General features: G+C 62.0%; 2 protein-coding genes across 3 annotated transcripts in view; one reads left to right on the top strand and one right to left on the bottom strand.

Annotated features, from left to right (window-relative positions):
• The window catches only part of KLHDC9 (kelch domain containing 9), a 9,765-nt gene extending 2,253 nt beyond the window's left edge, over positions 1-7,512 (bottom strand). Inside the window, exons 1-2 of the mRNA XM_023744592.1 lie at positions 7,422-7,512; positions 6,812-6,927 (exon numbers count right to left, since the gene is read on the bottom strand). Of these exons, the coding sequence (XP_023600360.1) occupies positions 6,812-6,927; positions 7,422-7,512 (207 nt within the window). The remainder of the gene's footprint in view (positions 1-6,811; positions 6,928-7,421) is intronic.
• NECTIN4 (nectin cell adhesion molecule 4) overlaps positions 6,393-13,920 on the top strand; it is a 10,628-nt gene continuing 3,100 nt past the window's right edge. Inside the window, exons 1-2 of one of the 2 annotated variants that reach the window (XM_023744605.1) lie at positions 6,393-6,823; positions 7,443-7,799. In XM_023744605.1, the coding sequence (XP_023600373.1) occupies positions 7,721-7,799 (79 nt within the window). In that variant the 5' untranslated portion in view covers positions 6,393-6,823; positions 7,443-7,720. Of the gene's footprint in view, positions 6,824-7,143; positions 7,800-13,920 lie in introns of those variants that run through there. The other variant, XM_014445680.2, reaches the window with a different exon arrangement.

Here is a 13,920-nt window from a genome sequence, read left to right as displayed (position 1 = left end):
TCGCCCGGAAGCCGGGCACCTGTGTCTCTGCGGCGCCTCCTGGCGGCCCGGCGGGCGGGGCGGGGCGGGGCGGGGCTCGCGGCCGCTGGGGGGCAGCAGACCCCGTCTGAGGACTGCGGTCCCCGCGGGCTTGGAGACCAGGTCACTGCCACGCAAGGACGCGGGGGCGGGCATCGGCCTAGGTAAGGGCAGGGGCTCCTCCTGATGCGATCCAGGCAGAGCTGCCCGGACTTGGGAGCCGGATGGGGGCGAAGGGCGGTTCGAGGGAACACTCCTGCCCTCCGTGGTGTCTCCTTTTTATTCAGGCAGAACCCCAGCGGCTTCTCACCCGCCCCCCAGGACCCAGGGGAGAACGGACAGAAACTAGTTTCAGCCACAGCAGGAAATGCAGGCAGATTTGTACTCGGACACAGCTGGGTGGGAGCAGCAGGCCGTGTCCGGGTTCTGCACAGCAGCGGGACTTCCATCCATAGGCCATGGTCAGGGCTGCCCTGGGGTCTGGCAGCACCGCAGGGCTTTGCCCCTCCTGCTCTCCATCAGGGGCAGTGGGGGGGCAGGTATGGTCAGGAAGGCGCAGCTGGAGAGCCTGGGGGTTCCAGGGACCCCTTCCCCACGCATACCTTAAAGCTGAGACGCAATAAGAGCTTTGAAAGTCTCTGCCCACCCAACTATTGCTTTCCCTGATTCTGATACGGAGGATCCTGTTTTCCCAGTTCATGTTAAAGCCTCTAATAAATTCCTAACTTCTAATGTCCTGGCTAAAGTCTAAAAGCCAGTCTTTCCCTAAGGCTTGTGATTGGGTGAGCTCCCAACAGCTGGCTTCAGCTCTGTCCCAGTCCTAGGATTTAGGGGAGGAGCTGCTTGGAGGAGGGGTCATTTTGCTTGAATTTTATGGGCTTATAATGCCCGTTTGGGGCTCTTGCTTTGGCTTAAATCTTTGGCTGTTCTTTCTGCCAGACTCACTTCCTGTCTCTCCTGGACAGAACGGGGACTCCCCCACCCAAGGGGTCCTGCACTCCTCTCCCAGGTCCCTCTGACTCTGAGTCTGCACAGCTGGCCTCTCACGTGGACCAGGAGCCCAAACCTCACTCACTCCTGGGTTTTGCACCTCCTTTGAGGTGTCATCCAGCCATTGCAGCTCCTTCCCTGGTTAGTCTGAAACCGAGCTCATATTTTACTAGTAGAGGAGGCAGGGAAAAATCCAGGTAAAAAAAAAGAAGACCAAGAAAAAAGAGAGAAGGGAAACAAGCCAATCTGGCCCAGCCTGCATGGCTCAGTGGTTGAGCATCGACCTATGAACCAGGAGGTCATGGTTGGATTCCTGGGCAGGGCACATGCCCGGATTGCAGGCTCGATTCCCATTGAGGGGTGTGCAGGAGGCAGCCCATCAATGATTCTCATCATTGATGTTTCTATCTCTCTCTTCCTTCCTGTCTGAAAAAAAAAGAAAAAAAGAAAAAGAAAAGAAAAGAAACAGGCCAGCCTGGACGTGTGTGTCACGTCCTTTGCACCCCAGGGCAGCCTCTCTAAGGTCCTGTCAGTGAGACAAACCGAAGAGCATTGAGAAAGGCTGTGGGACTGAGAGAGGGGCAGCGAGGCTCCTCCTGCTCCGGTCCTGCTTTCCCTGCTAATGATACCCAGGCGTGGGGGTGGGCAGGTCACCCTAAAAATCTAACCCTGACGTGACCCTATATAAACTGACCTTTTTTGGCAGCAAGGCTCCCTGCAGCCCAGCTTCTCAGACGTAGTCTGGGTCTGTCCACGCCCAAATCTATGCCTCCTGGTCTCAAACCTTCACAAAACGCTCAGTCTGGCTTCTTCTTGCCTTAAGCCCATTTTGTGACGGACCCATCCCTGGTTCTCAGCACCGTTCAGTTCACACAGCCGACAATGGGGCCTGCGGGTCTCAGTCACACTCTGGAGATTCCAAAATCCTCTCTGCCTTTGTCTCCCCGGCTCCCCCACCTTTCCTGCCCTTTCTGTGGGTCTTCCTCTGCTGTTCTGGACCCTTCTACGTCCCCCCCACAGCTCATTCTGGCCAGCCGACACCTGGCCCCATGCCTTAGCCTCCACTCTCAGCTCAGCCAGAATAAGGATGTGGACAAACAGGACAGAGGAATGACAGCAAGGGCCAGATGTTGGACACTCCTCTGACATGTGCTGGAAGGAGCGGACTTGCGGGAGAGGAATCGGGTGCGTTAGAAAATGGTGGTGAGATGGGATGAGGATGGGAGAGAACTTGAATTTTTGAGGGACTTGGTGATCTTGAGTAAGAAAGTATCATTGGGTCACTGTTGAGTGGTCAAAATTGAGGGCAGAACCTGGCTGGCGTGGCTCAGTAGTTGAGCATTGACCCATGAACCAGGAGGTCAAGGTGCAATTCCTGGTCAGAGCACATGCCTGAGTTGTAGGCTCGATCCCCAGAGTGGGGCATGCAGGAGGCAGCAGATCAATGATTATCTCATCGTTGACTTTTCTAACTTTCTCTTCTTCTCTGAAATCAATTTAAAAATGTATTTTTAAAAACATAAAAACTCGAGGGCAGAAGAGGAAGTACCTGAGTGACCCCAGCAGTGGGCAGGTAGACACCCGGAAACCCCCCTGACGTCTTTCTCTCTTCGTTTTTATCTTGTCTTGGCTCCTGTGTCTCTTTGAACGACGGCTTTCGGATGCTGCTGCGTGTGTGCATCTCTCTGAGTCTCTCTGTCTCTAGGCTCCCCCTGCCTCACTGTGCCTGAGATCTGTCTTTTACCATTTCCACCTCTGTGTTTCTCTCTCTGGGTCTGCCCTGTTCTCTCTCTATGATGCTAAACAGAACCAACCCTCCGACTTCCCTGCCAAGAGCTTTGGAACTTCCCAGGAGCGGCCGCACTTCTTCCCTTGGCTGCGCTTCGAACTGGACCAGTGTGTGGCCCTGAGTACAGGCATGGGGTCATTTTTTTTTTTTTTTAAATTTCAGAGAAAGGAAGGGAGAGAAAGACAGAAACGTCAATGATGAGAGAGAATCATGGATCAGCTGCCTCCTGCAGGTCCCCCCCCACCACCCGCCCAGGATCAAGCCTACAACCTGGGCATGTGCCCGGATTGGGAATCTAACCGTGACCTCCTGGTTCATAGGTCGACATTCAACCACTGAGCCCCGCTGGCCCAGCGGGTGTAGGGTCTTGATAACTGATGAAGACCTGAGCTTCCATGTTTGGGGCCTTTTCAGGGAGTGGGATTCCCCCACAGAAGAGAGCGTGGAGGCCTGGGCCTGGGAGGGAGCGGCTGGCAAGGGGAGTGGGCCGCCCCTTTGTCCCTCTGCCCTTTCCTTAGCCTCTGGCCAGTCTCTCCGGCCGTGCTGATTGCCCCATGGAAATCTCTTGATCTCAGACCTTATGCCCCTCTAGAGCTGCGGAGGAGCCGGGGGTCCCAACAGTCTTTAGGGCGAGCCTGGAGGGAGGTTCCCAGGGGCTCCCGTGAGAAGGCGTGATGCACATCTGGGGGGTGTCTTCTGGTTCCCTCCCCTGCTGCTCCCTCAGGCCTGACACGCAGCTGCACCGCAGCTCAAAGGCTCCCAGCCTCGCCTCTGGGACTGAAAGCCAGTGCAGGTCAGGGTCCAAGTCTCCGAGGCCGAGAGCCAGTCCTGCTGCCGTGGGGCCTTGGGGTGTCCAGGAACCAGAAGACCTGGCCCCAGCTTTCCAGGGCCGCCAGGGAGCGAGCCTCGTGCCCTGGACGAGGGCCTCTGGCCAGGCCGCTGCCCTGCCTGCTGAGCCTGAGGGGGAGCTCAGGGCTGGGACTGTGGGTGCTGATGGGGAGAGAGAGGGAATTGGGGTTCACAAAGATGAGGGGAGGCTGACAGTAAATTCAAAAGAAAATCTGCCCTCAAATGACAGGAACCCTCAGTTCCTCCAAAAGCCACCTCCCCTGTGTCCTCTGTGGTCTGGTCTCCCCGGTCTCCCCGCTTGCCCTGGCTCCCGCCCTCCAGGCTCCCACAGCCCTGGTGCTGGCTCTTTCTTGCTCGGGGTCTCATTTGCTGCCGGCAGCTGCGCTGGGGCTGGGCTGACGCTTCATCGTGGGAGGCCAGGCGGGTGGTGGCCAGAGCAAGCCTGATGGCCAGGAAGGAGCTGCCCCGCGGCACCCAGCCGAGAAGCTAGAGGCCTGTTGCTGCCTGGAGATGGCCCGGGGTGGCAGGCTGCGCCATGCGCCCAGCAGATGGCCTCCCTGGGAGGAGCCTGGCAGATGTGTGGCTGGATGGAGACGGGGCGCAGGGGAGCACAGCTTGGGGCCACTCACAGAATCCACTGTCAGCAAATCCACAGGACCCGACCCCACCTTTGCTCTTACCTTCTCCTCACGGGGGATGGGGGGCTGTTGCTGTCACCATGTGGAAGACTCAATTCCATGCGGCTCCTCCTCTTGTCCAGGACCTGTTTCTCCTATTTCCAGAACCTTCTAAAAGTGCCAGCTCACCCAGAGGCACAGGACAAAGACTCTCGGCATCTGTCTCAGCCTCGGCCCTGCTTCCCGACAGGTGGGGGTGCACGGCTGAGAGTGACATGGGGGCTCCGCACACAGCAGCCACCGAGAAGCAGGACCAAACGTGCACGATGCTCAGCCACCTCCTACCCCTGTGGTTCTCTCCGCTTCGGGGTAGGATCCCGCCCCCTGAGCTCTGAGGGATGCCTTGGGCGACCAGGAGGTGTGGTTGTCATGAAGGGATGGGCCATGGGCCTGTGGGACAGGCTGGCGGGAGCAGCACAGCGCGTGGCCAAGGGAGACGGAATCCGTGGAAAACAGGACGATCCTAACCCGGGCAGCGACGCTGCGGCGAAGGGGAGCGGTGTTTCCGGGCGGAGATGGGGCTGGAGACCCTGTGTTCTGTGCGGGGTCCCTCCTCACCTTCCACAGGCGAGGAGCGGCCTAGGGAGGAGCGAGAGGGGTGGCCTGGGGGATGGAAGCCAGTCCTACATCCCTCATCTCCCACCACAGTAGCAGCACCCCAACACCTTTCTGTACAAAGTGCAGAGACCAAGGCAATGAGCCGACGAGAAAGGGAAACAACAGCGGAGAAGCAGAGGGGGGCAGAAACGGGCGGGCGGCGCAGACCCGGGCCCACACCACGCAGCTGGCTCCCCTCGACGTCTTACCCCCCCCCCCCCCGCATCTCTCCCAGAGCCAGGGTCCTCCCGCCTCTGACGCCCTCTGACCTGGGATCTCACCACAGAAAAAATCTCCTCTGCCCCCAAACCTCCTCCCAGCCCCTGGGGCCTGGCTCCCGCCGCCCACTCAGTCTGAACCTCACTCTCACTCTTCCCTCTCCCACCCGCCCCGGCCATCCCTGGGCCTGCCTGACTCACTTTCCAAGTCCCATTGACACAAACAAAAATTTCAGCACAACCCCACTCCAACCGGTTTGGCTCAGGTGTGAGCTGCCACAGGGAGAGACGGGCTACGGGCGGGCGGTGCTGGGCCACCTGCAGGCAATGGGCACCGGGGATGAGGCAGCTCACAGACATGAGGGGCCGGACGGGGAGGCACAGAGCGCGTTCTGCTCGCTGTGTCTGTCTCTGCTGGTGGAAGGCTCCTGGGCTGGCACAGCGTGGTGCCCATGACCTGCCGGTGGAAGGGACTCCGTTGCCTGGCACCAGGCACGCATGTGGGGCACCGCTCAGACGTGCTCGTGATGAAGATGCCGCCGTGGCTTGAATTGCCCCCATTCTTAGGACCCAGAATGTGGTGGGGGAGGGTAGGCAGTGAGGCATGAGGGGCGTGGGGGTCCAGTGAGGAAGGGAGCGCACGCCCGGGAGGCCAGGCCCTGGTCTGGAGAATCCTCCCCAGCCATCCCCTTGCAGCTCGTACCCTAGGACCTGCCTCTGCAGGCTTCATCCCGGACAGGGGAGCAGAGGCCTGAGGGGACACTGCATCCAGCACGGGTGGGGACTCCCAGGGAGGGCGAGAAGGTGAGGGAGAGAGAGGCCCTCCCTAAGCTGGGCACCTCTAGCATCCATCTGGCCTCCCAGCACCTGGGAAGGCCTCCTCCGTCCATGGCTCCATACGGACTTGGGGGGACTCTGACTGCCAGCACTGTGGGGGCATATGGCGAGTGGGGAAGCTGACAAGGCACAGGGCCTGGGTACGGCCTGTGAGCAGACTGCTTTCCCACCCAGGCCTCAGTTTCCCTGTGGCTCCCTGGTCCCAGAGGGAGAGTCCATGGGAAGGAAAAGGCAGGCAGCAGGGCCCACGTGAGACAAGGACGATCACAACACCGGTGCCCTCCCTCCCCGCCCCCACCCTGCCCCGACCTCCTGCAGCGTCAGGGTGGGCTGCTCTCAGCCCTAACCCCACCCTGGCCTGAGTCCTGAGGCTGGAAGGGGCTCACCAGGTGGCCGTGGGGAGAAACTGGGAGTTTGGGATCCAGCCTGGCCCCTGTTGCCCTTGAAGAAGAGGTCACAGCCATGGTCGCTGCTGAGGGTGGGACCTAGAGCCAGGGCGGGGTCACAGGCACCCCTTCACTCATGGCTTCATGCCATGAACAAAACTGTGCTCAGTCTCACTGCACGCGGGAGGCTGTCCCGCATGGACCGCAGACAAGGTTGTAACGCAAGCCTGACTTCCGAGGTGCTCACAGCCCAGCCCCACCCTGCCCCTCGCTTTGCACATTCGCTGACTCCCGGGCACACATCAGGCTTCAATGCCACTTGACTTGAAGCTGACAATTTAGCCAGGAGGTAAGGTGCACAGACGACGAGTGAAGGGCCGACCGCTCAAGCCAGAGCAGGAGGCCGCTCAAATCGAGATGGTCCTGACCGAGTCCAGACGCCGGTCTTGCCAGTGTTATGAGGTAAGTGGGCAACATGACCCTGGCGATGATGGGCAGGGCCAGGTCCAGAAGGGGTGACGCTGAGAGGGCCTGGGCGAATTCCTTGGTCAATCCCTCGGCATCTCCTACATGTGGGTGGGGTCAGGGGGTCACTTTAGTTCCTTCTTAGGGGTCTTTGAACGAGCTCCCCACCTCAGGGGGAAAGGTGTCTGAGCAAACCCAGAGAGGCTTCCAGCACCCTTTCCCCTCCTGGCTCCTCCTCGGAGGGATGGGGGGTGGGGTGGGCAGGCACTGTCCTTGGTTCTGCCTTTCCCTGATTCTGTGGCCCCGGAGCTGAGCCCTCTAGGAGACGGGAGGCCACCGGCTGGCAGGGTGCGGGATGCTCAGGTTCCTTCCTACCCACAGGGCCGTGCCCTGTTCCTGCTGGCCCGGTGCCTCTCTCCTTAGCCACCCGGCCTCTGCTTGCCTCTCTCTTCACAGCCCCTTCCATGCTGCCAGGCGAAGCCTGGAGCTGAGGGTGGAATCCCACCCCCAGGTCCTCCCCTCCCTCCCCAGCGCCCATTAGTCCCGGCCAGGGGGCGCGGCTGCAAGCCTCTGCCAGGCCCAGCCCCCGACGCACCTGTTCTGACCTGCTGAGCAGGTTCCCAGTTTCTGCCGTAGCTGTTGGCCACGGCGTGGGAAGCAGCTCTGGGGGAGCTCGGAGCTCCCATCACGGCTTCTGGGGGGGCAGCTGCCGCTGGGTGCAGAACGAGGCCAGGTCCCCTAGCGGGAGCTCCAGGGGGACAGGCAGGTGCGCCAGGGCCCGAGGACCTGTGACCCTCCTGCCTCCGGGATCGGTGCCCTCTCCAGCCCTAGAGCTGGCGCCCAGGGAGAGCCCGGTGGCACTTCAGGAACGCGGGGCAGCTCTGCGTGGGACCAATGCCCCTGGCCCTGGGAGCCGACATGCAGGGGCCTGAGGCCTGGCTGCTGCTGCTGCTGCTCCTGGCGTCACTTGCAGGTAGGCCTCCCGGAGCCCACAGGACCCTCACTTCTGAGCCACCAGGCCCCCCCCCCCCCCCCCGTGAGGCTGGACTGAGGATCCAACCTCTCTCTCACCCAGCTGCTGGCCCTGCCCCCGGGGAGTCAGGTAGCTCTTCCCCTTGGTGTCCCCTCCTGCTGAGGCCCCTGGGAGGAGAGATGAGGTGACCGGCAGGGAGCAGGGGTGGGCTGGAGGGGCCCTTCCACCAGGGTCCCCGGGAGGAGCCCTCACCTCCCTGCTGAGCCCGGAACTGCTGAGTGGCACTGAGGCTGACTCAGGGGTGAGCTGGTTCCAGTCATGGGGTGTGGGGAGCTGATGCCCAGAGAGGGACCGGGGTTTTTTCTCCTTCTCTCTCCCAGAGTCCCAGGACCAGGCGCCTGGTGGGGGCTCTGGCCCCTCTCTTCCCCTGGACACACTTAGATCCCAGGGTGGTAATGAGGTGACTACTCAGATGGGTTGGGGTCTAGCTAGATGTGGTTCCCTTTTGCTCATTCCTGTCCCCATTTCCTCACGTAGACGCCTTGTATTTCTGCCGTCTAATGTCTATGGAGCTGAGATAAATGACAGGAACTTCTAAGCTTCCGATGGGATAAGACCACAGTGGGCCATGCCCAGGGCCATGCGTAACTGAGACTCCGTTCCTTTGGGACACGGGGACCTGCCTGCATAGGACTCTCTCCCCAGTCCCGGGAGCCGCCACGGAGCCTGGTCGTCCAGCAGGGCCCTTGCTTCCGTGCCCGACGGGCGATGGCCCTGCCTCCCCCCAGCTGAGGCTGTCAGGGCAGCGAGCCTGGCTGTGTGGCCCAGCCTCCAATCACAGGGCACTGAGCTTCTACCCCCCACCCGCACCCCCCATCTTCATCCCCCTTCTCCACAGAGCCCTTCTCACTTGCTCAGGTCCAGAAGGTGGGGCCTGGTTGCCGGGCCTGGAGGCTGGGCGGCCACTTGCCTGCAGGACCTGCCCACACCTTGAGGATGGGGTGGCTGTGTCTCCGGACGGGGCAGGATCAGAGAGGTCGCAGCTCCAACGCCCTCACTGTACGGAGGGAAATGAGGCAGAGAGGCCCCTGGGACTGAGTCCCTCAGGGTGAGAAGTAGGACGTCCTGAGCCAGACCCGGTCCCTACACCCTCCATGGCCCAGAGCTTCTTTCTAAGAGAAGCCAGGGAGGCTTCCAGTTAGGGCGTCCTCGGCCTTGCCCAGGCCTGACAGACGGACAGGGGCCGAGGCAATGGCGGGAAGCAGCCTGGCTCCAGGCCCCCGAGGCTGGTGCCCAGGGAGCCGCTGCAGGCCGCGGGCGCTGCTGTGAGGCGCAGGCTGAGGCTGCTCCGAGGGCCGAGAGGCAGGCCTCGGGTCCAGCCCAGCAGCTGCCCCATCGCTCAGGCCTCTGTGTGTTTCGGCTCCTCCCCAGCGGCTCCCGGAGGCTGAAGGGTTTCTTGTCTCTGAAAAAACCTTGAGTTCTGGCTGTTTCTGCTCTTTATTTGTTAGGGGACCTTGGGCAACACAGAAACAAGTCTTAGACCCAGAGGCGGCGGGTGTCTCCGTGGCTCCAGCCCTGAGGTCCCGGTGTGAATGGTCAGGCCGCACCCAGGGCGGTCTGGCTGTGGTGATAAAGGGGGTCCTGGCTGCCTCTCTGGGTGGGACCAAGGCTGGCTTCACCCTGGACACTGTCCCTGCCCCCCCCCCCCCCCCCCCCCGCCCTGACAGCGCTGAGCCCCAGGGCCGTGCCCCACCCCTGACCGAGGAGGAGGCTGGGGAGGCGCCTGCACCAAGGCTCTTTGTTTCTCTTTAATGAGATGAGTTTCCGGGTGAGGTCCCCTCCCTTCTCCCTCCCCCACCTCCTGCCCTGGGCGTGAGGGACCCGTGTCTGCTGACACCCTCAGTAGCTCCTCTTCCCAGCTGGGTCTGGCCCCAGTGGGCCCGCAAGGCCAGGGGCGGGGGCTCGCCAGTCCCGCCCTCACCCTGAGGGGGACCAGCTTTTAGTCTGAGGCTGGTTTCCTAGAAAGGGAGGCACATCCCTGCTTTTCTACTTCTGTTGTGGGGCAGCCCTTTCCTGTGGGATCTTCCCCACCCAAGGCCAGAAAGGGGGGCAGGGAGGACACCCCAAGACCTCAGTCCTACCCTGGTGCACAGAGATGGCGGCGACGGGCTTATCGCAGAGCTGACGGCCCCAGCCTCTAGACTGCAGCCTTGGGGTCCTGGGGTCCCCAGCCAGGTGGATGGTTAAGCCTCGTGAGGGAGAATGCCTGGGCTTTCTGGCCTCTGAAACGTGCCCTTCTGAACCAGGTCTAGGGAGGAAGGAGCGTGGGGTGGGCAGGAGCTGAGTCGGGAGGGAGCCCCTGGCTGGACCTGGGAGCAGAATAAAAATGGAAGGTGAGGCTGGGAACTGGGGCCACAGCCCGGGGAGGAGGGTGCACGTGGGACCGCGCCGCAGGCAGGAGCCTCTGGCCCTGGCCTTTCCCATCATCCTCTGCCCCTCCCCCCACTCACCTCAAATTGGTGTGTGCTGAGAGCTGAGGTGAGGCTGGGATTTGGGTGGGGCAGAGCTGGCCACACTTGGAGGGTGGCTGGCAGGATGGGGGGGGGGGGCGCGGGTGGTAGGATCTCAGGAGTTTGGGAGAAGCTGAATTCTGGGTCTCCCACCCACAGTGTGGCTGTTTGGTGACTCAGCCGGGCTCAGACTGGCTCCGGGGGGTTTAGAGGACTTATCTGAGCTGGAGCTGCGTCTGGGCCGAGTGGGGCTGCCTCCAGGCCTGCCCTGCCCCATTGTTCTCATCCCCCGCTCCTGCTGCGGCCCCCTCCCCAGACGCTCATCGGTGGGTGGGCGCTTTGCCCGGGTTGCTAAGCTGGGGGCTTAGGACAATGGGAGGTAAGGAGGGAGGTGGATGAGCAGAGTGAGACTCCTGGTTTTACTCTGAGGCCAAGGTTGCCCGGGAGGGGAGGAAACAGGGCTGTGCTGCCGTCCTGAATGGGGGCTTCAGGGATCTCCTTCCAGGTCCTTTCTCCCCCCAATCTCACCTGTGTCTTCTTCCACTCTCTCCCATGGAGGCTGCGGGGGGGGGGGGGGGGCAGCGTTAATGCGGCTGAGACCCTGGATGACTTGGACCCTCCCTTAGCCCCCCGGCAGCATCCTCCTCCCACCAGCCCACACCAGACAACCCTCACCCAGCCCGGGCCAGACCAGGGTTGCCTTGGTGGTGGCAGCAGACATTCCCAGGGAGAGGCCTCCTCAGGCCACAGGTGCTGGGGGCCCTGGGGAGTGGCTGGGGGAGGAGGGGGAGTCCTGAGGACAAGGGTAGAGAGAGCTCTTGTTCTGTTGTTGGGGAGCCCGTGATGGCAGCTGCCCAGGGCATCCCCTGAGAGACATGACTTCATCTCTGGGCCCCTCCACCTGAGATGACTCTGCCCTTGGTGAGGTGGGAGGGCAACGTGAGGGACATTCCAGATGGACACAGCCACACACCGCCCACCGGGCAGCCGAGACAGGGAGGCATGCAGACACCAGGGGAACCCACATCCAAATACTCGCCACGCGCAGAGTCCGTGGGACAGGGTGTGTCACACACTCGGGTTCATGCCTCACCACAAGCACATACACTCATGAAGGTAAGGCATGAACCCGAGTGTGCAAGGAGGCAGCCTCACATGCATGTGAACCACAACCAGAGCAACCAGGCCCTCACCACAGGCTCACACTCCCCTCCCTGTACCCCCGGGAATGCTGGAGGGAGAGGCCCCTCCCAGGAAGAGCCTCCCTCCGGAGACACTCCGTGGTGGCAGCCTCAGTCCCCTCCCGAGGTCACAGGCCAGGCCTCACACCCAGGAAAGTCGGGACAAAAGCTCAGGGTGGGAGCAGCCAGGACTGGAGGACCTGTCTGGGAGCTGGTGGCGTGGGGCCTGGCCGGGGTGGGGAGGCCGAGGGCAGGGATCCCGTTGGGCCAGTTGGGCCTGTTCTTTCCCTTGCGCAAGGTGGTGGCTGGTGGTGGCTGTGGCTCCACAGCAGGTCTGAATCACCAAGGCTCCTGACCAGCGTCCCGGGCTCTGGGAGGAGGCTGGGAGGGTCAGAGGGAGGAGTGCAGCCAGCAGAGGCCACGGGCCTCAGCAGTGTGCAGCAGGAGGGTGGTGGGCCTGGCCTGGCACTGGGTGCTCACACGGTGACCTCACCTGGCAGGCGGCTTTGGTGACATCATCCTTTGCTCTGGTGACATCATCATGCTATGCCAGGTAGGTGCTGGCTGGGGGAGAGGAGGTTGCTCTGCGCTGGCGGCTGAGCTCTGGATCCATTTGAGCCCAGCTCTCTCCCCTGAAGACTGCAGCCGAGGGCTTTCCTGCCTCACTGGGTCCTGTGCAGGCCTTGGGCTTGTCTCTGGGGAGTGTGGGTCTTGGGCTCACAGTGGGGATGCGAGGATTGGACTCAGGCATGTGCTGGGCACTTGATGCCTGTTGTGCTCTATGAAGTTATTTTGGGGGGAAATGTGGGTGATTAGTGGGGAGGGGGTGGCAGATGGTTGGCAAGCCTCAGGAATGAGTGAAAAATAGGCCTCTGACAGTGTCCCAGAAACAGTCTTTAGAAGGGCTCTGTGCCTGGCTGAAGCACTGGACCCCTGCGGCCTGCAGACAGCAGTGCTGGGCGCAGGGGACGTGCGGGAAGCCCACCTCAGGCCTGCCCTGGCAGCCCTGCCTTCCTGTGTCCAGGTGATGTGCTGGGAGGGGCGCAGGCAGTTAGCTGGACTCCCAGGCTGGGCTGGGTGGGACCAACATCAGCTCAGGCAGCTCAGGGCCCTGGCATCCAGCCCTGCAGGTCTGTCCTGTCCCTTTCAGGCTCTCCCAGCTCCCAACAGCATCCCCCCTCCCCCCTGCAAGTAGGGCTGCAGGCCCCTCCCTCTGCCCCTGCTCGGCTCTGCCTCGGGGAACCCTCAGATCCCCTGTAGTTGGGCTTCTCTGTCTCCCCGCCCCCCCATGCTTGCCTGTCCACCCCTTTCTTTTCTTTTAAATAAAAATATTTTTATTGATTTCAGAGAGGAAGGGAGAGGGAGAGAGAGATTAAAAATATCAATGATGAGAGAGGATCATGGATCGGCTGCCTCCTGCACGCCCCACACTGGAAATCAAGCCCGCAACCCAGGCCTGTGCCCTGACTTGGAATCTAACCGTGACCTCCTGGTTCACAGGTCGACGCTCAGCCCCTGAGCCACGCGGGCCGGGCCTCCACCCCTTTCTTTTTTCCTTTGCAGTGAACCCAGCTAACCAGTCTGTCCTGCCTGCACCCCAAGGTTGGCAAGGTTGCCATGCACACCCCTCCCTGCCTAGCCCAGCCAGACTGCTCCTTCCTCCTGGGCCCACCCTCTCCCCCTTCTGCCTGTCTCTCCTCGAGTCGCTCATTCACTCATCCAGTCATCAGTAAACAGGGATTGAGTATCAATTATGAGCCAGGAATGCAGACCACACGCTCCCATGGGAAGCACTGAGTCAGAATCCACGTTTCCACAGGTGATGTGAGGCCCAGGCTCTCCTCTGAGGAGCTCAGCCTGGTGGGAGGCAGCTGCGGCCCCTGGTAAACGCCGAGCAGGTGAAAGCAGGCGGCGGGCAGGCGCAGGCAGACAGGAAGGAGGGCATCGGGGCGGGCGCCGGGAGCAGGTGTGGGCAGCGGCCTTGAGGGTCTGCGTCTTCCCCTCTCCCCGTGCAGGGACCAAATCCTGCCCTTTCCCAGGAACAGCGCCTCCTCTCCCTCCTAGTTCAGGTTCTCGCTTTCCCGCCGGAGGCACAGCACCCCTGCCTCCCGGATTCGTGACTCGCGTTCCCTCTTGACCGAATCGGAACCCCTCTGCCTGGTGCGGAAGGTCCCGGGCGACTGGGCTCCAACCACGGACTCCGGACCTACCTGCCTCGCTCGTCCTCTCCGCCCACCTGGTCGCGCACAGCCCAGGGCTGTCTGCCCCGCGAGCTGTGAGGCCGGGACGGGGCCTGCTCCGCAGATGAGGCTCCGGGGCAGATGAGGCTCCGCAGATGAGGCTCCCGGGGCAGATGAGGCTCCCGGGGCAGATGAGGCTCCGCAGATGAGGCTCCCGGGCAGATGAGGCTCCCGGGGCAGATGAGGCTCC

The sequence above is a fragment of the Myotis lucifugus genome, unplaced genomic scaffold (genome assembly GCF_000147115.1).
Source record: "Myotis lucifugus unplaced genomic scaffold, Myoluc2.0 scaffold_478, whole genome shotgun sequence".
In the NCBI taxonomy this organism is placed as follows: domain Eukaryota; kingdom Metazoa; phylum Chordata; class Mammalia; order Chiroptera; family Vespertilionidae; genus Myotis; species Myotis lucifugus.
The sequence above is the reverse complement of the archived record's forward strand: the minus strand, read 5'-3'. Positions and strand labels throughout refer to the sequence as shown.